This window comes from Odocoileus virginianus, chromosome 16 (assembly GCF_023699985.2).
Source record: "Odocoileus virginianus isolate 20LAN1187 ecotype Illinois chromosome 16, Ovbor_1.2, whole genome shotgun sequence".
Classification (NCBI taxonomy): Eukaryota; Metazoa; Chordata; class Mammalia; order Artiodactyla; family Cervidae; genus Odocoileus; species Odocoileus virginianus.
This window is the reverse complement of record NC_069689.1, coordinates 3,882,562-3,909,776: the sequence shown is the minus strand read 5'-3', so window position 1 is coordinate 3,909,776 and position 27,215 is coordinate 3,882,562. Positions and strand designations below refer to the sequence as shown.

At 42.8% G+C, this 27,215-nt stretch overlaps 1 protein-coding gene across 1 annotated transcript in view; it reads right to left on the bottom strand.

Moving 5' to 3' along the window:
* ACSBG1 (acyl-CoA synthetase bubblegum family member 1) overlaps positions 1-26,904 on the bottom strand; it is a 63,958-nt gene extending 37,054 nt beyond the window's left edge. Inside the window, exon 1 of the mRNA XM_020883875.2 lies at positions 26,726-26,904. Coding sequence (XP_020739534.2) covers positions 26,726-26,805 — 80 coding nt within the window. The 5' untranslated portion in view covers positions 26,806-26,904. The remainder of the gene's footprint in view (positions 1-26,725) is intronic.
* Positions 26,905-27,215: the final 311 nt, after the last annotated feature.

Sequence of the window (27,215 nt, the reverse complement as noted above, 5' to 3'; positions counted from 1 at the left end):
TCACAGACTCAGGCTGTGGACTGGCCCCAGGCCTGGGACCCCAGCCCACAGAGGGAGCTTGTCCAAGGCAGAGATCTTCTGGGGACATATGGTCTCTCAGAAAGGATGAGGGCAGGGCAGGGGTGGCCCAAGACATATCTTGCCAGGTCCATCAGAAGGAACATATTCGGGGCAGGCACCTGGGGTCCTTGACTGTGACTGATCCCCAGTGCAAGGAGGCTCAGTGTTTTTCCTCCATTTTTGCCTAACAGGAGTGCTTACTGAGAGGCCAAAGGCTTGTCTCAGCTTTATCTTGGCTCCCGCCATGGTGGGTGGGGTCGTCCCACCAGCCAGCTGACTTCTAACCCAATCTGCAGCACCAAATGCTTAACCTTCTCAAGCCAATCACACAGCCTACAGGGTCACACCAAGGTCCTCTGCATGGCCTAGGAGGAGTCTGGTCATGCCCTAGACAGGTGCCTGGACAATGGGGCACCTGGATTCTAGGTCAGATTTCACCTCAGTTGGATAACCTTGGGAAACTCCCTGGTCCTCTCTGGGACTCAGTTTCCCTAGGCAAGTCGCAGGCAGAGGGCTTTCCAGTTTTCTGTCTATGACTGGTGATTTGGATGTCTGGGTTGGAATTCTGCTGTGCCAGGCAAGGACAAGGCTATAGGACTGGGTGTTTCTGGACTCCAAAGCCTGAGAAGCTGGTGGGAACAAGGCAAGAATAATGACAGTGATGGCTAATAATCAACACTTTTGCACTACTAGCTGTGTGCCAGGCAGTGTTCTGCGCACCTTATACATATATGGACATATTCAGTCCATATTCAGTCCTCTCAACAGCTCAGTGAGGTAGCTCCTATCACTATCCTTACTTTACAGATGAGGAAACTGAGGTACAAGGAGATTATGTAACTTGCCAAAGGTCTTTTGGTTAGCAGAGTAGAATGCAAACTTGGGCAGGTTCAGTGTTTATGCTGTTAACAGGCTGTACTTGATAGTCTCAGGCCTGCTGGGTGATTTGAGTGGGTGGTGCAGGGGCAAAAGCGAGTGAGGTGTAGAAAGGTGGGTGTCCCATGGCCCTCTGAACTCCCACTCCCGAGCATTCATCATTAGACATTTTTATTACACCCTTTCTCCAAAATTTTGAAAAATTTGGGATAGAAGCAAGGTTTAAATCCTCAAACCATTTTCTTCTGTTGTATTGATAACTGACAGAGAGAATGGTCAACTGGTGTTTTGCATCATAATTGGGAGGGCAGTATGAAACTTGGAGTTGACATAATTCTGACACATAGCAAAGAAGCTTGCCATCTCCCATCACTCGCTGTTTTTATTTGAAGACCCGCAAGTCTGACTTTGGGTTACACTTTTTCTCCTGTTATGGCTCAGCTAGACCGTCTGTAAAATGAAGAGGTGGAAGGGATGGTCTCTAAATTCCAGCTCTGATGATAGAAGGTTTTCCATGTTTCTATTAAGGAGATGAGAGGAAGGAAGAACACTGCCATTTTTCAGGTTCTGGACCAGTTCTTAGCCAGAGACCCTTCATGGTGTCAGGATGGGGGCAAGGTTGGGGTTTAGACTTCTACCAACAGGGGTGTTGTGCCCCTGCAGCATATGGATGTTGGTGCCCAGACTTGGTCCCTGTCCTGGAGGAGCCCATGGTCTAAAGATGGGCATGAAGGAGACAGGCACTTATATGGCCTACACACACAAGAGACATCTGCGAGCATGGCAGGCAAGGGTGCTGTGCAGTTGTGGACACAGCCATGGGAGACTGATCTCCTAGGAGAGCATCATGTCACTTTATTAATAGTGAGAACTAATACTTACTGAAAAATTAGTATGCACCAGGCCCTGTTCCAATAACGTCATATGTGTCGACACATTTACTTATCTCAACAACCTTATAAAGCAGGTACTAAATTATAATGCCCATTTAAGAGGCAAATGAAGCACAGAGAAATGAAGTAACTTGCTAATGTCTACAGAGCTTGTAACTGGAATGGTTGGAATTCAAATCTAGGCAATCTAGCTCCAGATTTAACGTTACGAACAATAATGTGCACTGCCTAAAATTGAGTGAGGCTCTCCGAGCCTCCTTATTCCTCTCCACACACTTCAGCAACATGGGATTTGGTAGGAGAAACTGACTGAGAAAGGCAGAGCACTGGTTGAGGCACTGGTTTAATGCACGTGTAATTTTAAATTCTTCAAATCAGTATACTCCTGACATGTCATTACAATATCCAACATATAATAAAAAATGATCAGACATCTGAAAAGTCAGGAAATGTGGGCCAAAATCAAGGGGAGAAAATAGCCAATAGAAACATACTCAGGCATGACAGAAATATTGGAATAAGCATGCATGCACGCTCAGTTGCTCAGTCCTGTCTGACCCTTTGCGACCCTATGGGCTGTAGCCCACCAGGCTTCCCTGTCCATGGAATTTCTTAGGCAAGAATACTGGAGTGGGTTGCCATTTCCTACCCAAGAGGATCTTCCCGACCCAGGGATTGAAGCCAAGTCTCCTGTGTCTCTTGCATTGGCACGCAGATTCTTTACCACCGCGCCACCTGGGAAACCCTGGAATAAGCATACAAACATTCTAAAACAGTTACTAACAGTTCAGTAATTTAAAGAAAAAGTGATACAACTGATGAACAGATGGAAAAATCACAACATAAAAATAGAAAGTATAAGAAAAATACAGTCTCTGAAATGAGAATTTTACCAGATGAGTTTGATAGCAGATTGAAAAGTTCATATACCTGAAAGTTCATTCCCCTTAAGACAGAATAATAGAAATTATTCAATCCGAAGAGCAGAGAGAAAAATATTTTTTAATTGAACAGAACAAAACATTACTGAAAGAAGATAACAAAAAACTAAGTAAATGCAAAGGCATCTCAAGATCAAAAGACTTGATATTATAGAATCCAAATTGATCTACAGGTCAACATAATCCTTATCAAAACTGGTTTTTCTGCAGAAATTAACAAACTGGTATGAAATCACTATGAGATTTCAAAAGACCCAGATAGAAAAAACAATCTTGAAAAAGAACAAGTTGGAGGATCCACACTTCTTGATTTCAAAACATACTATAAACCTACAGTTTCCTGCTTCCATGGTAGCTCAGCAGTAAAGAATCTGCTTGCAATGCAGGAGACGCAGTTTCAGTCCCTGAGTGGGGAAGATCCCCTGGAGGAGGGAATGGCAACCCACTCCAGTATTCTTGCCATGAAAACCCTATGGACAGAGGAGACTGGCAGGCTACAGTCCATAGGTTCACAAAGAGTCAGACACGACTGAAGTGACTGAGCACACAAGCACAGTGTGTCCTTCAGTACTCAGGATAAAGTGGTACCGGCATAAAACAGACATACAGATAAATGCAATAGAATACAGAATCCAGAAACCAGTCTTCATATTTGTAGTCAATTGATTCTCAACAAGCTGGAATCAAGATTGCTGGGAGAAATATCAATAACCTCAGATATGCAGATGATACCACCCTTACGCAGAAAATGAAGAAAAACTAAAGAGCCTCTTGAGGAGAGTGAAAAAGTTGGCTTAAAACTCAACATTCAGAAAATTAAGATCATGGTATCCAGTCCCATTACTTCATGGCAAATAGATGGGGAAACAGTGGAAACAGTGACAGACTTTATTTTTTTGGGCTCAAAAATCACTGCAGATGGTGATTGCAGCCATGAAATTAAGACATTTATTCCTTGGAAGGAAAGTTATGACCAACCTAGAAAGCATATTAAAAAGCAGAGGCATTACATTGCCAGCAAAGTTCTGTCTAGTCAAGGCTACAGTTTTTCCAGGATTCATGTACGGATGTGAGAGTTGGACTAAAGAGAAAGCTGAGCCCGAAGAATTGATGCTTTTGAACTGTGGTGTTGGAGAAGACTCTTGAGAGTCACTTGGACAGCAAGGAGATCCAACCAGTCCATCCTAAAGGAAATAAGTCCTTAATATTCATTGGAAGGATTGATGCTGAAGCTGAAACCCCGATACTTTGGCCACCTGATATGAAGAGCTGACTCATTTGAAGAGACCCTGATGCTGGGAAAGATTGAAGGCGGGAGGAGAAGGGTACGACAGAGGATGAGATGGTTGGATGGCATCACCGAATCAATGGACATGAGTTTAAGTAAACTTCAGGAGTTGGTGATGGACAGGGAGGCCTGGTGTGCTGCAGTCCATGGGGTTGCAAAGAGTTAGACACAACTGAGCGACTGAACTGATTCTTAACAAGGGTGCCATGACAATTCAATGTGGAAAGTATTCTTCTCAACAAGTGATACTGGGGCAACTCAATATCCATGTGCAGAAGAATAAAGTGTCCAACTTTACACCATACACAAAAAATTAATTTGAAATGTATCAAAGACCTAAATGTAAGAGCTTAACTGTAAAAATGCTAGAAGAAAATATAAGAATACATCTATATAGGCTTGAATTAGGTAAAGCCTTCTTAGCTAAGACACCAAAAGCATAAGAAACAAAAAAAAAGTAGACAAATTGGACTATATCAAAATTAAACCTCTTTGTGCTTCAAAGGACATCATCAAGAAAGTGAAAAGATAACCCACAGAATGGAAGAAAATATTAGCAAATCATTTATCTGATAAGAGAATTAGCAAATCATTTCTCTGATATGAGAACTCTAATAATTCAGCAAAAAAGAAAAATAACCCAACTGAAACTGGGCAAAGGATCTGAACAGACATTTTTCCAAAGATAAACAAATGGAGAAGAGATGCATGATATCCATCATTATCAGTTATCAAAAATGCAAATCAAAACCAGAATGAGATAACACTTCATACTGTATAAAAAAGGTGAATACTGGGAATTCCCTCGTGGCACAATGATGAGACCTCTGTGCCATCACTTCCCAGGGCATGGGTTCAGTCCCTGGTCAGAGAACTAAGATCCCACAAGTGAGTATGTGGATAAACTGGAACTCTTGTATACTGCTGATGGTAGGTAATGCAGCTGCTTTGAAAAGCAGTCTGCTATTTCCTCAAAAGATCATGCATGGAGTTATATGATCGAACAATTCCACTTTTAGGTTTATATCTGAAATAAAATAAATGTTCATACAAAAACTTATACGTAAATATTTATTGGAGCATTATTCATAATAGCCCGAAAATAAAAACTCAAATGTTCATCAGCTGATAAATGGGTAAACTAAATGTGGCATGTCAATACATTGGAATTTATTTGGCCATAAAAAGAATGAAGTACTGATGATACATGATACAACATGAATATGAATCATGAAAACATGCTGAATAAAAGAAGCCATTCACAATAGATAATATATCATATCAGATCATTTAAGTGAAACATCCAGGCTAAGCAAATCTGTATAAACAAAAAGTACATTAGTGGTTGCCTAGGGCTGGGGGCTTGAGGGAAAATGGAAATGCTAATGGGTTAGGGGTTCATTTCGGGTAAAGAAAATACTTTAAAATAGACTGGTGATGTTTGCACAAATCTAGAAATATACTAAAAATCACTGGATTTTATACTTTAAATGGGTAAAATTTATGGCATGTGATTTATATCTCAATAAGGCTGTTATATTAAAAAATAAATGGAGCCTCAGCTACCTGTAAAACATCAAATATCTTTCAAAATGAAAGTAAATATGAGATAGATACAAACAAGGACCTATTGTTGGTACAGAGAACTATATTCAATACCTTTTAATAACCTATAATGTAAAATAGTAGAAAACAGAATGTGTATATATATATATTTTTTCATATGTATACACACACATATATGTATAACTGAATCACTCTTCTGTATACCTGAAACTCACACAACATTGTCAACCAACTATATTTCAATAATTTTTTTAAAGGTGAAATGATATATAAATGAAATATGAGAGTTTTTTTCATCAGCACACTTATGTGATGACTTGAAATCATGTCTACAAATTCTTTACACTCTTCCCATCAATCAATTGTCTTATTCTCCTCTTCTTAAATATGAGATGGCCTTAATGACCAGCTTTTAACAAATACAATGTAGCAGAGTGACACTGTGTGATTTCCAAGGCTAGCTCATAAAAGGTAATACAATTTTCACCTGATTCTCTCACAATACACACTTTTTATATCCCTGACCTACTATGTCAGAAGTCAGGCTACCCTGAAGCCACCATGAAGGAGACCGTGTGAAATTAAATAGAGGAGATACTGAGGCTTCCTGGTTGATCCAAACACCAGCCTATTGAGTCTCACCACCTCAGGCATCAGACATATGAGTAAAGAACACTTGAGACAACCCCAGGCCCAGCCACCAGTTGTCATGTCAAGAAAACACTCAAGCAGACTATACTGGAGAAGTCCACTGGCAAAACTAAGGTCTCTGGTGAACAGCAAGTGTGGTAAGTTGAAAAGGCCCCCTACCTAAATATTCATCTTCTAATCTCTCAAAACTGAATATTATCTTATATGCCCCCCATCCAATAAAGGCGGGGGGTGGGGGGATTGCAGATGTGATTAAATTGAGGATCTTGACAAGGAGTTGATCCTGGATTATCTTGGTGGGCACTAAACACAGTCCTATGAACTCCTTATTGCAAAATTCAGACTTAAAATGAAGAAAGTAGGGAAAACCACTAGACCATTCAGGTATGACCTAAATCATATCCCTTGCAATTATACAGTAGAAGTGACAAGTAGATTCAAGAGTTTAGATCTGATAGACAGAGTGCCTGAAGAACTATGGATGGAGGTTTGTGACATTGTATAGGAGGCAGTGATCAAGACCATCCCCAAGAAAAAGAAATGCAAAAAGGTAAAACTGTTGCCTGAGGAGGCCTTACAAGTAGATGAGAAAAGAGAAGCTAAAGTCAAAGGAGAAAAGGAAAGATATAAGCATCTGAATGCAGAGTTCCAAAAAATAGCAAGGAGAGATAAGAAAGCCTTCCTCAGTGATCAATGCAAAGAAATAGAGAAAAACAGTAGAATGGGAAAGACTAGAGACCTCTTCAAGAAAATTAGAGACACTGAGGGAACATTTCGTGCAAAGATGGGCACAAAAAAGGACAGAAATAGTATGGACCTAACAGAAACAGAAGATATTAAGAAGAGGTGGCAAGAATATGCAGAACTATACAAAAAAGATTTTCATGACCCAGATAATCACGATGGTGTGATCACTCACCTAGAGTCAGACATTCTGGAATGTGAAGTCAAGTGGGCCTTAGGAAGCATCACTACGAATGAAGCTAGTGGAGGTGCAGGTGATGGAATTTCAGTTGAGCTATTTCAAATCCTGAAAGATGATGCTGTGAAAGTGCTGCACTCAATATGCCAGAAAATTTGGAAAACTCAGCAGAGGCCACAGAACTGAAAAGGTCAGTTTTCATTCCAATCCCTAAGAAAGGCAATGCCAAAGAATGTTCAAACTACAGCGCAATTGCACTCATCTCATATGCAAGCTAAGTAACGCTCAAAATTCTCCAAGCCAGGCTTCAGCAATACGTGAACTGTGAACTTCCAGGTGTGCAAGCTGGTTTTAGAAAAGGCAGAGGAAGCTGAGATCAAATTGCCAGCATCTGTTGGATCATCGAGAAAGCCAGAGAGTTACAGAAAAACATCTACTTCTGCTTTATTGATCATGCCAAAGCCTTTGACTGTGCAGATCACCACAAACTGTGGAAAATTCTGAAAGATATGGGAATATCAGACCACTTTACCTGCCTCCTGAGAAATCTGTATGCAGGTGAAGAAGCAATAGTTAGAACTGGACATGGAACAATAGACTGGTTCCAAATAGGAAAAGGAGTACATCAAGGCTGTATATTGTCACCCTGCTTATTTAACTTATATGCAGAGTACATCATGTGAAATGTCAGGCTGGATGAAGCACAAGCTGGAATCAAGATTGCTGGGAGAAATATCAATAACCTCAGATATGCAGATGACACCACCCTACAGCAGAAAATGAAGAACTAAAGAGCCTCTTGATGAAAGTGAAAGAGGAGAGTGAAAAAGCTGACTTAAAACTCAACATTCAGAAAACTAAGTTCATGGCATCTGGTTCCATCATTTCACAGCAAATAGATGGTGACTGCAGCCATGAAATAAAAAGATGGTTGCCCCTTGGAAGAAAAGCTATGACCAACCTAGACAGTATATTAAAAAGCAGAGACATTACTTTACCAACAAAGGTCCATCTAGTCAAAGCTATGGTTTTTCCAGTCGTCATGTATGGATGTGAGAGTTGGACTATAAAGAAAGCTGAGTGCTGAAGAATTGATGCTTTGAACTGCGGTGTTAGAGAAGACTCCTGAAAGTCCCTTTGACTGCAAGGAGATCCAACCAATCAATCTAAAGGAAATCAGTCCTGAATATACACTGGAAAGACTGATGTTGAAACTGAAACTCCAATACTTTGGCCACCTGCTGCGAAGAACTGACTCATTGAGAAAGACCCTGATTCTGGGAAAGATTGTAGGCAGGAGGAGAAGGGGATGACAGAGGATGAGATGGTTGGATGGCATCACCGACTCAATGGACATGAGTTTGAGTAGGCTCCAGGAGTTGGTGATGGACAGGGAAGCCTGGCTTGCTGCAGTCCATGGGGTCACAAACAGTCAGACACAACTGAACGACTGAACTGAACTAAACTGAATTGCAGTCCCAGGTATCACAAGAGGGAGATAGAGGGAGAGTTGACAGGCACAAAAGAGAAGAAGGCAGTGTGAGTGCAGAGCAGAGACTGGAGTGGTATAACCACAAGCCAAGGGTAGATGTTGGTAGAGGAAAGAAGAGGAAAAAGGAAAGAGGCAAAGAAAAGGGGATTCTCCCCTACAGCCTCTGAAAGGAGCACAACCCTGCTGACACCTTGATTTTAGCCCCATGAAACTGATTTCAGACTTCTGCCCTCTAGAATTGTGAAAGAATAAATTTATGCTGTTTTAAACCACTAAGTTTATGGTGATTTGTTACAGTGGCAATAGGAAACTAATACAGCAAATGAAGAACATAGGTCTGCCAACAACCTTATATAAATGAGCTTGAAAGAGGGTCTTCCATCCAGATGAGTGTTACTCTGGTTGACATCTTGAGTGTAACCTCATGACAGACCCTAAACTAGAACGACTGAGCTAAGTTGCTCCTGAATTACTGACCCATAGAAACCATGAAAAATAATAAGGGATTGTTGTTGGCTTGAGGCACTGCAGTTTTGAGTTTTTAAGCAGCAAGAAATAACCACAACATATTCACTGCAAGAAACGCTATAAGAGCTTATTCAGGTTAATGGGAATTACACCAGATGAAAACATGGATTTGTTAGGAAAAGCACACTGATTGAAATCGCTCACCCTGGCCAGGCACCATAGCAACCATATGCATGAGTTGTTTTACAACAGGAGGTCCTGGTAAGGAACGTGGAACTAATAAACCTCCACCAACCAGAAGAGTTCGGGAAAGGTCAAAAGGAGACACCACCTGTCTGACCACTTCCCAGAATCTTTTTCACTGGCATCCATCTTGGTTGAACAAGGCGTGCACCAAACAGGAAGGACTCTGAGTCAGAATGATTGGCTAAAGATAACCTGGAAACTAATCCCATCACCATAAAACCCGAGACTGTAAGCCATGTGACAGAGTTGTTCTCCTGGGTTCCCTTACCCTGCTGGTCTCCGCCCAGGTGCCCTTTCCCAGTAAAATCTCTTGCTTTGTCAGCATATGTGTCTCCTCGGACAATTCATTTCCGAGTGTTAGACAAGAGCCCAGTTTCGGGCCCTAGAACGGGCCCCTCTTCCTGCAACAAATGGCGACTCTGGCGGGGACTCTTCTTCACTGCGACTGACATCCTGACCACTCGGGGTACTCAGGGGCTAGCTTGCCTGCCAATGGACCAGACCCAGTGGCCGCAACTGGGACCCTTTTGTCCCTGGTCTCCTCCTGACGCAGACAACTAGCCAGAGTGCCCCGACCGATGGGGAACAAGAGACTTCATTGACCTCTCTTCCCTTCCCTCTCTCTTTCCTCTCCTTAACCCTTCCTATCCTTCCCCTTTTTTCTAGTCCCTCGGTACAGGACACAGGAATCTGGTCGAAAGGCCTCAGCCTGGGCTGAGCATTGGAGACTGATCACCTCCTCTTGGCAGAGAACTCAAGTTCTGGTTCTGTTCTGGTCTGGTTTCTGGTAGGGCCGAGTTCCAGTCCTCCCTTCTCTGGAGGCCCAGGGTAAAGTCCCGAAACACCTGGGTATCTGCAGATGGCAGGAGACGTCTGTAAGTCTACCCTTTTTGCCCCCTCTCCTACCTCCTCCCCCTTCTTCTTTCAACCTGGTTTCCTTTCCTCCCTTTGAAATCTTTGAAGACCTGAGATATTTTCCTTTACTCTGTTAGTACTTGGATCTGAAGTTCTGTGTCTCTCTAGGAGGTTTTCTGAGAGACTGTATGCTTGTATTTAAGGGAGTGTCTGATGAAGACTTACCAGGTTTATATGTGTTTTAACTCTGTGTTCTGCATTGTGATTTTTGATGGCCATTTTGCTTTGTCTGGCCACCATTTGGTTTAGACTTGCTGTCATTCTGCTAGAACTTGATTTTCCCTGTGCCTTGAGACCAGGGCTCTCAGGAACACTTATCTAGACCATCTCCTCCTGAGACTGAGGAAAGATGGGAAAACACCTTTAAAAATTTTATTTATTCCAACTGTTTTTTATAAACTAGTAAATTTTATATTGTAATACCTAATTCATAAACTAAGTGTTGGAAGAATATTGAATAGTTAGGTCATTTCCAAATAAAATAAGACTTTGAAACATTTACTACTAAACTCTTTTTCAGAAAAACTAAAGAGATCTGGGACTATAAATGAATAATGTTTGGTGCCATCCTAAAATGTTTCAAGGAAGCAAGGATTTTAGAAATTTTTACTGGTATTTATGCTCCCCAATCTATAAAATACTAATATAAAAGTTAGTTCTTGGTTGCTAAAGGAAAGTAGGAAGTGTGTTTTCAGTTAAAAAAAAAAAGAAAAGAAAAGAAAAAATACTAAAAAGAGTTATGCATGATCAGGATTTTTTAAAAATTGGATTAAAATTAGTTATATAAAGGCATTTTTTTAGGAATGACACAGCCATAGGAAACTGGTTAGAGCCAAAACTGGTTAGGTCCAAGATGGCAGAGTCAACTTTCACTAGACCTTGAGCCTCAGTATATACACTCATCCCTATCGTGACATATCAACAAGCCAAATGATCACCCATCAACATAGACTAAATCAGACCAAATGTTCTAAACCCTTTTATTGATTTTTTGGACAAAACTTCCTAAACTAAATTCGTTTGAAGTTCCTTTGACCTCTAGCTAACTTTGGGGTGCTTCAGAGGGCCACTGAAACATCCCAAAGAGAGAAACTAAACTATATTTATTTGGTTGGCTAAATTACATGAAAAATATTATCAAATGAGTAATAAATCCTCTCATGTTATAATGTATGGTAAATATTACTGATATAGATATCCAAGAAATTATATGGAGCTCTTAACATTCTGATATGTCCTAATATTCTAATGAAAAACCTGATGACTTCACAAAAGTTAACAAAGGACTGAATGAACCAATGAATATGCTTATAACTTTTATGGTTTCTATCTGAAAAATTACAGGTTTGAATCTTGTGTTTTCCAGGAGTAGGGAAAACCTTCCTCTCAAACTAATTATGACAATAATTTGGTAAAATTCTATGTTATAAACAAAGCAATTTTATTTTCTCTCTATCTGACTCCTCCAGAAGCTGGAAACTCTTAGGTTTCCAGTAAGTTTATCAAATGAGTTAGGAAGGTTGTCTCACTAACAGGTACAAAAACCTCAAGGAATTTTTGAGGAAGAATTCACCTAGATTTGTTAGGTGAAATCTGTGATAAGCCTTTGGTGTGAGTTTCCCAGCCTTGTTTTATTTTAAAAGTTCTGTCTGAGACTCTATAAACATTTCAGCAAAATAAAAAGTCTATGATCAATTATGGTTATATAAATTATCAGGCCAAAATTAGTGACAGCAGACCTATTTTGCAAACAAACTAGCCTTAATTTGGTTATATTTGATAAAAATGAAGGTAATTTTAAGGAGAAAAAGATGTTTCAATAAATGTTAAGTCCCAGTTTGTTAATGGAGGTCTGCATCTAGTAAGACTCATTTCTTGGATAGTTCTTTGCTGTTACACGATATTAATGTAAAATTTAATTGAATTCTTAAAGAACACCCTAAGTTTGTTTCTGAAGCTTGTCTCAGTAACCTATCTTTGGATGAAGATCTCATCCAAAGATCTCATGACCTGCAACCAGGACTAGAACAAGACATAATTTAAGGGATGGTCTCCAACCTGGATGGAAGGACTTTTTTTTTTTTTTTTTCCATTTATTTTTATTAGTTGGAGGCTAATTACTTTACATCATTGCAGTGGTTTTTGTCATACATTGAAATGAATTAGCCATGGATTTACATGTATTCCCCATCCCGGTCCCCCCTCCCACCTCCCTCTCCACCCGATCCCTCTGGGTCTTCCCAGTGCACCAGGCCCGAGCACTTGTCTCATGCACCCAACCTGGGCTGGTGATCTGTTTCACCCTAGATAATATACATGTTTCGATGCTGTTCTCTTGAAACATCCCACCCTCGCCTTCTCCCAGAGTCCACAAGTCTGTTCTATACATCTGAGTCTCTTTTTCTGTTTTGCATATAGGGTTATCGTTACCATCTTTCTAAATTCCATATATATGTGTTAGTATACTGTAATGGTCTGGAAGGACTTTTTTATCAGGTACTCTTAACTAGCTCATGCACAATGAAACTGAAGAGAAATTGTTAATTCCCATTTCCAAAGGCCCCTACACTGGACTGGTCTATAGAGAAGACAGCTGACCTGATCTCACCTTAAAATGATGCGCAAACAGAGGAGAAACTACACTACACCAGGATGAGAAGATGACAACATCAGAGGTAGACTGCTTGCCCAAGATGCTGGACCTGATTCGTATGATCATTTATAATGTTTTCTTGACTTCTTAGACCTTTGTATATAAATCAAATACTTTTCTATCATAGGCCTGATCCTATGCTAGTTTTAGAAATCAATCCAGTTGTTGGGTTTGTGACCAATTACCTGTATCTAGTTCTGGGTTACCTTGGTAAATTTCTCTACTACAAGGCTTTAACTGGTTGGCCCTGAGAAAATTTACTTTAAAAAAATTATAGTCATATTCAGGTCACTATTGATATTACTAGATGGTATCCCCTCATCAGGCCAATTAATAATGCCTGCCCTGACTCTGGCCATAAATTTGAGCTTTCTTCTATTACTCAAGCTCAATCAGAGCAACAAGCAAAGTTTCAGCAAAGGAGGAAAAATCTCCCACAATTATGGGATGGATTTGTATAGATAACACCAGGCTATGGTAATTTAGGTTTTAAGTCTCCTCTATGTTGGAAACAATTAAATCATACTAAGAAATAGAGGAAAACAACAGAATGGGAAAGAGTAAAGATCTCTTCAAGAAAATTAGAGATACCAAGGGAACATTTCATGCAAAAATGGGCTCAATAAAGGACAGAAATGATATGGACCTAACAGAAGCAGAAGATATTAAGAAGAGGTGGCAAGAATACACAGAAGAACTGTACAAAAAAGATCTTCATGACCCAGATAATCACAATGGTGTGATCACTCACCTAGAGCCAGACATCCTGGAATGTGAAGTCAAATGGGCCTTAGAAAACATCACTACGAACAAAGCTAGTGGATGTGATGGAATTTCAGTTGAGCTATTTCAAATCCTGAAAGATGGTGCTGTGAAAGTGCTGCACTTAATATGCCAGAAAATTTGGAAAACTCAGCAGTGGCCACAGGACTGGAAAAGGTCAGTTTTCATTCTAATCCCTAAGAAAGGCAATCCCAAAGAATGCTCAAACTACCACACAATTGCACTCATCTCACACGCTAGTAAAGTAATGCTCAAAATTCTCCAAGCCAGGCTTCAGCAATACGTGAACTGAGAACTTCCAGATGTTCAAGTTGGTTTTAGAAAAGGCAGAGGACCAGAGATCAAATTGCTAACATCCACTGGACCATCGAAAAAGCAAGAGAGTTCTAGAAAAACATCTATTTCTGCTTTATTGACTACGCCAAAGCCTTCGACTGTGTGGATCACAATAAACTGTGGAAAATTCTGAAAGAGATGGGAATACCAGACCACCTGACCTGCCTCTTGAGAAACCTGTATGCAGGTCAGGAAGCAACAGTTAGAACTGGACATGGAACAATAGACTGGTTCCAAATAGGAAAAGGAGTAAGTCAAGGCTGTATATTGTCACCCTGCTTATTTCACTTATATGCAGAGTACATCATGAGAAACGCTGGACTGGAAGAAGCACAAGCTGGAATCAAGATTGCCAGGAGAAATATCAATAACCTCAGATATGCAGATGACATCACCCTTATGGCAGAAAATGAAGAGGAACTAGAAAGCCTCTTGATGAAAGTGAAAGAGGAGAGTGAAAAAGTTGGCTTAAAGCTCAACATTCAGAAAACTAAGATCATGGCATCCGGTCCCATCACCTCATAGGAAATAGATGGGGAGACAGTGGAAACAGTGTCAGACTTTATTTTTTGGGGCTCCAAAATCACTGCAGATGGTGACTGCAGCCATGAAATTAAAAGACACTTCCTCCTTGGAAGGAAACTTATGACCAACCTAGATAACATATTAAAAAGCAGAGACATTACTTTGCCAACACAGGTCCATCTGGTCAAGGCTATGGTTTTTCCAGTGGTCATGTATGGATATGAGAGTTGGACTGTGAAGAAAGCTGAGTGCTGAAAAATTGATGCTTTTGAACTGTGGTGTTGGAGAAGACTCTTGAGAGTCCCTTGGACTGCAAGGAGAGCCAACCAGTCCATCCTAAAGGAGATCAGTCCTGACTGTTCATTGGAAGGATTGACGCTGAAGCTGAAACTCTAATACTTTGGCCACCTCATGCGAAGAGTTGACTTGTTGGAAAAGACCCTGATGCTGGGAGGGATTGGGGGCAGGAGGAGAAGGGGACAACAGAGGATGAGATGGCTGGATGGCATCACCGACTCGATGGGCATGAGTTTGAGTAAACTCTGGGAGTTTGTGATGGACAGGGAGGCCTAGTGTGCTGCGATTCATGGGGTCACAAAGAGTCGGACACGACTGAGCGACTGAACTGAATTGAACTGAAGAATAATCAGTCTAGTAACACTAGAAAACTGAGCTATGTGCCTTATAGACAGTGCCAGTATATAATTTCCCTGGAAGATAAAATTTCGTACAGAGTGTACTAAGTCAGATGACCTGCGATATACTGGGCTACATCTAATGGAAGCTCTTAACTTAAGTCTTACTTGTGACGTTACTAATACTGCTAGCTATGTTGTTTGTATTTCACCTGTTTTACAAAATTGCTGTTTCTTACACTGCCAAATATGTGACTGAGGCCTCTGATAAAATAATATATAGTTCTGTGTGAGATCGATGATGGTAACAGTGTAACTCTAGATATGGGAAGAAGCAACAAGAAGGAATGTTTTCCTGGATGGCCTAGTCCAGTAACAGCACATTGAGTGGCCTGTCAACAAAATCTTTGCCAAACCTGAGAATGGACATTCTCAGCACCATGGGATAAAATGGTCATGAAATGCCCCCCCCCCCCCAAAATCATGGGCAAATTTATGAACCAAAAGGGACTCTGTCAACTGAAAACTGACACTTGCCATCTATGTCTACAAAGATTAAATCATGGCCACTGCAACTGCTGACCATCAATTCCCCTGAAAGGAATTCAGGGTGAAAATCAGGAATGAGGCACTCTGTGCTCTGGGAAAAACTGGCAGAACAGGCCTTCAGGTAATTAGATCTTTTCAGGAGAAAATTTTATGAGTCACAATTCTTGCATCTTCTCATATCTAGAGAAACACTGATATCATTAATGGTGACATCTGCTTTGGCTATTAAGGAAAATTTTACATTAAAAGTCAAAATACAGTAGCTATGGTTCAGACATGCTGGGAAATAACTAGTTGATACTATGGGTGTAATTTCAGATTAGACGTTGTATTGTTAAACACTTTCTGAGTGACTTTCTGAGTTCTGAGTTGTGTCAGGCTTAGATGCCACCATTCTCAGAAAAAGGTCTGCTGGAAGCTAGTAACTACAACGTTTCTTTTTATAAAACTAGGCAACTGGCTACCTGGCTACAAGTCTCCCCGAAGTGCCAGGTCCAGACTGGGTTTCAGGCCTATTTTTCTAATAAGAAATGAGATTTATTTTGTCTATTAAAATTCCAGTTATCCCTCCTCCAGCTACTTTTAGTTGGGTCTGTTACAACAAAATGGCAGACCAAGGGATTGAGATTTTAATCATACAAGGCTCAGATCTAGGACTTAGAACTCAGGAATACTTCCAATTCAGTGTCCATTCTCCAAGCTGAGGCAGTCCTATGCCCCATGTTGACAGGAAGTTATCAGAGACATAGTTGCCCAGGTCCCTAAATTAAAACTGAGCAGGACTCTGTGGGGCTCTGGGGTACAGATCCGTTCTGTGTTCTCCATTTCTTGTCTAGAATATAGGCTTCATTCAGCCTCCTTGACCTTCTCTGAGTTCCAATGGGTGGATTCAAACAATTGCTAGTCATGGCAGAGAGGGGTTACAGAAACAGAGGAGAAAGAGTCAAATGGTGGCACAGCCTTGAGACAGGGTTCTGGTTCCTACTCAAAGAAATGTGCATAACAATGTCTTTAAGTTCTTCTACAGAACTGGAGCCCCCATCTAGGTGTAGGATGGTAACTTCAGACTAAACACAAGATTCCTGGAGCAGAGCTCTGTTGCCTCACCACCAACCAATCAAAAAAAAAGAAAAAATCACAAACCCTGCAGCCCTCACCCCAAATGTTGCCTCCTGTTTCTGGGGACCAGTGATGACCATCTTATAGGTGTCCTGTTTGGCCCCTGTCTATTTCATCTCTGAGAGGAGCCAACAGTTTCAAACTGAAGTGCTGTTATTACAAGGGTGAATGCTGGTTTCAGTCAAGACAAAACAATACCTTGACTTAGATCAGGTAGAGAGAGACCTCTCTCTGCTAGGTAGGCCTATGGCCATGCACAGCAGGAAGAAGTTACAGATGAAAGAGACCTCTACCCCAATTTCAAAGAAGCATCTTGAGTATGAAGTCTCTCAGGGGAGTTGTTAGGGGAAGCACTCTGACTGAAACCGCCCACCCTGGCCAGGCACCATAGCAACCATTTGCATGAGTTGTTTTACGACAGGAGGTCCTAGTAAGGAACACGGAACTAATAAGCCTCCACCAACCAGAAGAGTTTGGGAAAGGTCAAAAGGAGACACCACATGTCTGACCACCTCCCAGAATCCTTCTCTCTGGCATCCATCTTGGCTGAACAGGGCGTGCACCACCAGGAAGGACTCTGAGTCAGAATGATTAGCTAAAGACAACCCGGAAACTAATTTCATCACCATAAAACCCGAGACTGCAAGCCATGTGACAGAGCTGTTCTCCGGGGTTCCCTTACCTGCTACTCTCCACCCGGATGCCCTTTCCCAAAAAAATCTTTTGCTTTGTCAGCATATGTGTCTCCTCGGGCAATTCATTTCCGAGTGTTAGACAAGAGCCCAGTTTTGGGCTCTGGAAGGGGTCCCCCTTCCTGCAACAGATCCACAAGAGGGAATAAAGATCACTAGGAATGCTAAATATATTAGAAACAAGGCAAGGATGTCTGCTCTTACAGTCTCTATTCAGCGTTATATTGGAGGTCCTAGTCAGTACAACAAGGCAAGACAAATTAAAAAGTGAAATGATTGGAAGCAAGTAGAAGTAAAGCTATCTTTTAAAACAGATAACAAGTTTGTATGCATAAAAAATCCAAAGGAATCTACCCCCCCCCCCAAAAAAAGCAGTAGAACTAGCTAATGTAATTAAGATCACAGGATTCAAGGTCAATATTTTCTTTTAAATCAATTGTATTTCTATACAAGCAACAAATGATTAGAAAATGAATTACAAAATACAATTTGCATAGTGTCAAAACCCATACAATTCTAAGGAACAAGTTTAGGAAAAAAGACATCTACACTGAAAACTACAATTCATAGCTGAGAGAAATCAAAGATCTAAATAAATGGAAATACATACTAAGTTCATTGATCAGGAAATTCTCCCCAGTTTGAAACGTAGATCCAATTTGTTCCCAGCCAAAATTCCAACAGTCTTTTTTGTTGAGACTGACTTGTTTAGTTGCTAATTCTTGTCTGACTTCTTTCGACCCTATGGACTATATAGCTGGCAAGGCTCCTCTGTACATGGGATTTCCCAGGCAAGAATACTGGAGTAGGTTGCCTTTTCCTTCTCCAGGGGATCTTCCTGAACAAAGGATTGAACCTGAGTCTCCTGCATTGGCAGGCGGATTCATTACCTCTGAGCCACCAGGAAAGTTCCTTGACTAGATAATTCTAAATTTTGCATGAGAATACAAAGGAGCTATTGTGTGGACTTCCCAGAGTCAGAGTGGCTGACTCTGCAACGAAGCGGTCCCAGATTTGATCCCTGATCAGGGAACTAGACCCCACATGCTGAAACTATTATGGAAGTGAGTGGGGGCAGGGAAGGGGGCGAGTCCAGATGCTTGCCCCTCAAAAGCCAATAAGCAGGCCAGGTTGGTGAAAAGGAAAGTTTGCTTTATTTCAGGTGCTGGCAACTGTGGGGGGAGGGTGGTGGATATCTGTCCAAAGGTTGGCTCCTTCCCCTGACAAGCAAAGGGTGAGAGCATTTATAGACAGAGTAGGGGATGCTGTTACATGCAGAAACAACATAGTCATCTCTAACAGTCATCTTCAATTGGTCATCAGTGGTCTGATTAGCATCATCTTAGGTACAGTTTTAGGTACAGTTAATCTTCAGTTCTGGGGTACATACATTCCCATTTCTTTGCAGTTAATTCTCAGAATTATGGCAGCTCAAGTCCTGGGTACAGTCTGATCATCATGTAGTTAACTTCTCCACCTGGGGTTTTGGTATCCATAAGACAGCTCACGGGATATGGCTCAGAATATTATCTGCAGCCCTTGAGAAAGAACTGAAGGTCCTTGACTATGCTTAATGACTGCATTATTATCATTTATTCTCCTTAGACTGTTTTCCTTTGTTTCAGCATTTCTCACTTCTCTGATTAAACTTATTCTTTGACTGAAGTTTTCCACAGGCAAAAGCAAGGCAAAGAACATTATGGGGGGGTGGGGGGCAAGGACCATACAGGCCTGCTCTGTTTCAAAACTCTTAGTTTTGAACTAAGAGTTCAAACTAATTCGAACTCTTAGTTCAAATGACGCAACTAAAGATCCTGCCTACCACAGCGAAGATCTGGTGCAGCCAAATAAATAGATAAAAATAAATATTAAACAAATAAACATAAAAACCAAAGGAGCTATTGTGTTATTAACCCATTATACTATAACAAGCATCCCCAAGTGTAGTGACTTTTCAAAAATAGGCATTTATTATCTTACAGTTTCCATGGGTTAAGAATCTAGGTTTAGCTGAGTGCCTCTGGCTCAAAATCTCTCATGGCGTTGTCATCAAACTGTCAGTCTCAGCTGAAGGTTTAACTCAGGGTTGTGGGCAGAACTCAGTTCCTTGCAGGTTGTTGGGCTGAGGATCTCAATTCCTCACTGGCTGATGGCCAGAGGTCTCCCTCAGGTCTTTGCCACCTGGGCCTCTCCCTCAGAGAAAGTAAGTAAGAAAATGAGAGAGAGCATTAGAAATGAAATCCTGGTCTTTTTATAACCATATCTCTGAAGTGAAATCCCGTCACTTTTGCCATATTCTGCTTATTAGAAATAAGTTAGTAGGTTGGTCCCCATTCAAGGATATGGAATTACACAAGAATCCAAAAGGCAAGAGTTACTGAGGAACATCTTAGAGGCTGTCTACCACACCCAGGATAGCCAAAACAATCTTGTTTTTTTAAAAAAAAGGAACAAAGTTGAAAGACAAACACTACCTGATGCAAGACCTAGTATAAAGCTATACCAGTGAATACAGTGTGGTACTGACATAAAGATAGAAAAATAGTTTAGTGGAAGTAAATCCAGAAATAGACTCATACATGTAGCCAGTTGACATTTATTTTTAAACAAAGGGGCCATAACAATTTAATACAGAAAAAAAATCATTTTCAACAAAGAGCATTTGAAGAACTGGGTAAATATGTGGGGAAAAAAGAAAATATTAATTTGAGATGGATCATGGGCCTAAATATAAAAACTAAAACCATAAAGCTTCTTGTAGAATATATAGAGGAAGAGTTCTATGTGTTCATAGAGGGACTGATATCAGGAGAAATCTCTACAAATCAATAATAAAAGGTTTAATAAAAAAATAAATAAAAGGTTTAATAATAAAAGCCCAGTTACAAAATGGGCTAAAGTTTTGGATAGATACTTCACAAAAGAAGATGCAGAGATGGCCAACAGGCACATGAAAATATGTTCAACATCATTATCAGGGAAATTGAAATTATCATGAGATACCACCATTCACTCACCAGAAAAGCTATAATTAAAAAAGAGTAGCAACAGTTAATGATGACAAAGATGTGGAGCAACAGAAACTTCTTGTGGGGATGCTAGGACAACTTTGGAAAACCTCTGGTGGCTTCCTTATACATGTATTTGTTGTTCAGTTGCTGAGTCATGTCCAACTCTTTGTGACCCCCAGGACTGCAGCATGCCAGGCTTCCCTGTCCTTCCCTATCTCCTGGAATTTGCTCAAATTCATGTCCATTGACTCGATGATGCTATCTAACCATCTCATCCTCTGCTACCCCCTTCTCCTTCTGCCTTCAATTTTTCCCAGCATCAGGGTTTTGTCCATGACTTGGCTCTTCACATCAGAAGACCAAGGTAGTGGAGCTTCAGCTTCATCATCAGTTCTTGTAATGAATATTCAGGGTTGATTTCCTTTAGGATTGACTGGTTTAATCCCCCTATATGTATACCTATCTTTTGACTGGACATGGAACAACAGCCTGGTTCCAAATAGGTAAAGAAGCATGTCAAGGTTGTGTATTGTCACCCTGCTTATTTAAATTATGCAGAGTACATCATGAGAAATGCTGGGCTGGATGAAGCACAAGCTGGAATCAAGATTGCTGGGAGAAATATCAATAACCTCAGATATGCAGATGACACCACCCTTATGGCAGAAAGTGAAGAAGAACTAAAGAGCCTCTTGATGAAAGTGAAAGAGAAGAGTGAAAAAGTTGGGTTAAAACTCAACATTCAGAAAACTAAGTTCATGGCATCCGGTCCCATCACGGGAAACAATGGAAACAGTGACAGACATTATTTTGGGGGGGCTCCAAAATCACTGCAGGTGGTGACTGCAGCCATGAAATTAAAAGATGCTTGCCCCTTGGAAGAAAAGCTATGACCAACCTAGACAGCATATTAAAAAGCAGAGATACTTTGCCAATGAATGTCCATCTACTCAAAGCTATGGTTTCTCCAGTAGTCACGTGTGGATGTGACAGCTGGACTATAAAGACAGCTGAGCACTGAAGAATTGATGCTTTAAGCTGTGGTGTTGAAGAAGAATCCTGAGAGTCCTTTGGACAGCAAGGAGATCCAACCTGTCAATCCTTAAGGAAATCAGTCCTGAATATTCACTGGGAGGACTGATGCTGAAGCTGAAACTTTGGCCACCTACTGTGAAGAACCGACTCATTTGAAAAGACCCTGATAGTGGGAAAGATTGTAGGCAGGAGGAGAAGGGGATGACAGAGGATGAGATGGTTGAATGGCATCACCAATGCGATGAACATGAGTTTAAGCAACTCATGGGAGTTGGTGATGGACAGGGAAACCTGGCATGCTGCAGTCTATGGGGTTGCAAAGAGTAGGACATGACTGAGTGACAGAACTGAACTGATCTTTTGATACAACAACCTAGAGACTTCTCCAATAAAATGAGTATATATGTCCACAAAAAACCTTATACAAAAGTGTTTGCAGTAGCTTATTCATAAAATCTTCAAACCAGAAACAACCCAAATGCCCTCAATAAGAGAACGGATAAACAAATTGTGGTATAGCCACATGATGGCATTCTACCCAACAGTAGAAAAGCACCACTACTACTGAAACACTTCACAACGTGGAGGAATCTTGTAGACATTGTGATTAGTGAAAGGAACCAGGCATAGAAAAGCACATACAGTGGATTCCATTCGTATGATGTTCAAGAGCAGACAGAACAGTGTCTTTTCAAATTTAGTTATTTAAGGATGAGTGGGGGTGAAAATTGACTAGAAGGAGGCACAGAGAACATTCTGGAGTGATGAAAATATTTTATATTTCTATCGAGTTGTTGATTACATGGGTAAATACTTTTTGTCAAAAGCCATCCAGTGAAAAATTTGCTTCCATTAATAAAAAAACACAACCCATTACATTTTGCAGATGTAAATTCTTATGTTACAGCTTCTTGGGGCTAGAGTCCATGCTAGGTCCTAGATGTCCTTCACATGGTCATACCCTTTGCAGTTTCCAAAGTACCTTCCTAGCCCTGACTTCAAATGCTCCTCACAGGCTCCTTTGCAAGGAACCAAGGCTGCCTGTGGAGGAGGGCAATAGAGCCGGGACCCAGGGGGCACACACAGAACCAAATGTGATACAGGACTTTCTCCCACCACTGCCCCTGTCTTTTGCAGGGACAAGGAGTTAAGGAGTGAGCTCCTTGTCCCTGTAGGTATTCAAGTCAGGCTAGGTTGATAATATGTGAATGTTGGGTTAAACTCAATGACCTAAATAAAAACCTCACTAGCCTGAGAGGCTGCCAATAGGGAACTTGCCTGGGGACAGAGTGAGTCAGCTTCCAGTTCAGTGTTCTGACTCCAGGTCTTCTTGGGTTCTGCTGCTTCCAGTTAACAACTCTGTAGCCCCTGCAAAAACTCAGCACTGGCCTGGGTTGACCTGCATCCTGAAGGCATCCAGATCTGTATTCAGATGTCTGGGACAGGGTTATTTTGCCCTAGGGACTCTGATTTCTGGGATTTGCTCTGCCCTTTATCCTAGGACTCCTGACCTTGCCTTCCAGTGGTACTTATAATATACTCCCATGTCCTCTGGGACAGTATTTATTCAGCAATAAATATTACATATTTTTGAGTTTGAAGACTACACTGCTGTTATTTATTTATTTTTTAAAAAATTTTGGCCATACCAGGAAGCATGTGGCATCTTAGTTCCTCAACCAGTGATCGAACCTGCACAATCTGCATTGGAAGCACAGTCTTAACCACTGGACCACCAGGGAAGTTCCAACAAGAAATAATCTTGAATAGATGAATGTATACTTATGGAAACTGGTAAATAGCAAAGAATCCAAAATATGAGAAAGAAAGTAATTCTACTATAATAACCATTTTTTGTATCATGGGGAAGTGAGGAGAAGGAAGTTGGGAAAACTGGAAGGCCCTGGATATTCCATATTCTTAAAGATGCCTGTATAATTTCCATAGTATTTGCATTGTGACTGTTTGTTCCTCCCAGACTTGCATATCCCAGAGATGGGGAGCTCACTCCCTATCATCCACAGGAAGCTTTAGCAGTGAGAGCGGCCTTCTTCACCAGGCTTGCAGCAGCCTCCTGTGCCTGCCCCACACCCCTGACTCCAAGGGGTCTCCTCTCTGCACCTAGTCTTTGAGCAGGCAGAGTTGGGAAAGGCAGCTGTGAGTCTAGGAGTATGGTTAGTTCAGAGTTCACTGTCCTTCCCTGGGCCACACTCAGCTCTGCAGGTTCCCTTCTTCTGGCATCTGCCTCCAGCCCACCCAACTCCAGCCTGTATTCACCGCTGCCAGAGCCACCTCCACAAACTAGGCTCTTCTTCTGCTTCTGCTGCATCCATGCCTCCCAAGTCTCCTCTTTGCCTCTTCTTTCAACTCTGGTGGCCCCTAGTCTGGCCACACCGGCCTATCCAGACCTAGCAGTTCAGGCAGTTAGTCTGGCCCAATCTAACTGGTCTAAAGGCCACCTTAACTCTTCCACAACCACACCTTCTGTCCACAGAGTGTTCCTGCCTGCCACCAGGGCATTCATGGCCCTTCAAACCCAGGATGAACTGTCCCCTTCTCTGGTTCTTTTAAAGCTCTTCCTCCAACTTGGGCTTCTTCCAGCTCAGCGAGGCTGGTGTCTCTACTGGACCAAGAGTTTAACAGGACTCTGAACATATCTGATGGGTACCCCCGATTGACGGCACAGTATACAACTGTGGCCTCAAAGGACACAGAGTACAAGCTGCCAGATCAGCATCAGACCCGCCCTAGCTCTAGCCCCGCAGAGGCTCTTTCCCTCCAGCCCTGCAAGTGGTGTGATACGAAAGGAAACTCATTTGGATGAGCCTGGCATGCAAACCCTCCTCTGCTCTCAGTCTCCTGCTCCCCAATATCTGGCCTTCCTTCTGAAACCCTGGGAAGGGGAGGTGGGAAAGATAAGGCCTCTCCCAGACTACTGGAGGAGTGCAGACCCACCCTCCCCCAGGAGCAGCTGCCTGCCAGGGGCCACAAGACCAGGAGAGATGGGCCAGCCTGAGATGGAGCCCTGTGTTCCTGGGGCCGGCCTGGAGGGATGAGGAGCATCACAGCCGTGGTAATGGCTTCTGACTTTAGAACATGTTAAACAAGGGTTCAAAGCTCCTTCCTCGTGGCTATTCTGCAAGGCCTAGGAAGTTTACTGTGTCTGTGAGAGGTGGCCCTTGTGCCTTTGGAAGCATTTCATACACACCAGCTGATAGGCTCTGCACAGATTTTCTGCAAGGTCAACAGAGGTCAGGCTTTTGTCTTCCTTTGAACAGAGAGTGATAATGAGCTCAGAGAAGCTAAACAACTTACCCAAGGTTGCTAAGCAAGAAAGCAGAGGGGGACTGACCTTCTGAGTTTTCTGCCCTCTCTTCCCTCATAGGCCCCCTCATATACCTACCATTCCTGGCTCTGCCTCCCTTTCATAGAGTCTGCAAAAGAGGCCCCCGCCTCTGTGAGCCCATTCCCCAGGGTGAGGGAGCTCCAGCCAGCCTACTTGAGTCCTATTGACGCTCTACGTGTGGCCCACGTCCAGGGAGGGGGCTGGACCTCAAGTTCTTGGAGGACTTTCAGGTAAGGTGCCTCTGCTTCTGGGAGGAAAGGAGCCCACTCTGGGCTCTCTGGAGACCCAGGGCAGGGCCCAGACCCTCAGCCTCGGGGTTTGGAGGGGGGGGCCCTCTGTCTGTCAGTCACATTGACATTTCTTTCATTTGCTCCATCTTTCCTTCCTCATAACTCCCATGAGAACAATGGCCATTCACTCTGTAGCTCAAACATTGTCAACTTCTCCCAGAGGGCTCAGACCCTGGCATTTCTCCTTAGTCCTTCTCCGCTTCTGCCCTGCACACTGTAGCCAGCCAACCTCGCCCCTCCCTGAGCGCCCCATCTTCCTTCGCATCTTCTCAGCATCCCAGCGCTGTTCTGCTACCTGCACGGCTCTTCCTCTCTGAATGTCAGCGCCCTCCTGGCCATCCAAGGCCTGTCTGATGTTCGGGACTTTCCTGATGGTCCAGTGGCTAAGACTCCATGTTCCCAAAGCAGTGGGCCTGAATTCAATCCCTGGTCAGGGCACTGGATCCCACATGCTGCAACTGAAGACCCTGCCTGCCACAACTAAGACCCAGTGCAGCAACCCTCCCCCAAACAAACAAAATAGTCCACTGTTAGAAGCTCCTGTCTCCTCCTCTGGGCCTGTACCCCTCCTGGGCACAGATTACAGGCATCTGGAGGTCTGCGTGTCTGCCTTCTCCCTGCCCTCTTGTTGGGGAATCCTGGGGCCAGAACTGGGTCCCAACTTCTCAGGATCCCCCATCCGTGAATGGGGAGGGCCTAGGCCAGAGTGGGCACTGGCGATGACTGATAAATTGAATCTGCTTCCTCTGGATCACAGGTCAGTCATTTCCAACTTTGTGAACCCATTGGGGTGTGCCTGTCAGGCTCCTCTGTCCATGGGGATTCTCCAGGCAAGAATACTGGAGTGGGTTGCTATGCCCTCCTCCAAGGGATCTTCCCAGCCCAGGGATTGAACCCAGGTCTCCCACGTCGCAGGTGGATTCTTTACCGACTAAGTCACCACAGAAACCCAGATTAGTAGGATACATACAGCAGAAGGGCTTTGGGGAAACTTCAACCCCTGCATTCATGTCCAGACAGGGAAGTTGCAGCCCAGAGAGGGGCAGGGACCCACCAAGCTCACACAGCAAGCTGGAGCCAGACTCTCTGGCTTTCCCTTGTCCTTGTCTGACCTTGACCCCACCTGCCAAAGTTCCCCCTTGAGGAGACAGGGAAACATTCTTATTGTCTGCTAACTTCTTCTTCCTCCATCCAACTGCAACTCCCTACTCATGCCCTCATTCTTTGGTTGAGCCTCTCTGGGCCACGCAGGGAAGAACACACATCCCACTCCAGGGCTTATCCCATTTAGTGATCATCCAGATCCTTTCTTTCGTTTCCTAGATGGAAAGACTGAGGCTCAGAGAGTGAAGCAGCCTGCCCAGGGTCACACAGCAGAGTGAAGCCCAAAACGGCCACTGGCTCAGTGGACAGAGACCCGACCTCCGACTTACCTGGTGCCCAAGTTTTCTTGGGTGGTCCCCAGGCTCGCATCCAGCAGGCTCTCCTGCGGGGCTGCTCTGTTGTCCGGCATGCTGGGGTTCTAGGGGGGACAGCTGCGTCCAGCTCCAGAACTGTGTGGCACCAACCTCAGGCATCTGCCAGAGACAGCGGTCTCCCTCTGCCTGGGAGGTTGGCCTTGACGGGGCAGGGGGGCGGGCCTGGGGCTGGGGGAGGCGGCGACTGGAGTGGCCCAAAGAGACCCATTTCCTCTCCATTTTTAGAAACTCAAAACACTCCTCAGCGGTGAAATTGCTCAAGATTAAAACTTTCCTTTTCTTTGTGGTTTTGTTTTCACTCAAGACGAGAAGAATTTCAATGAAGCCAGTGTTCTTTTTCATGCAAATCTGCTCTGGTTCTCCCAGGAAGTCTGGCCAATGGGCTCAGGGCTTCTGGGTCCCCAGAAAACCTCCTCACTGGCTTTAAGAGGCCATGTCAGAGCAC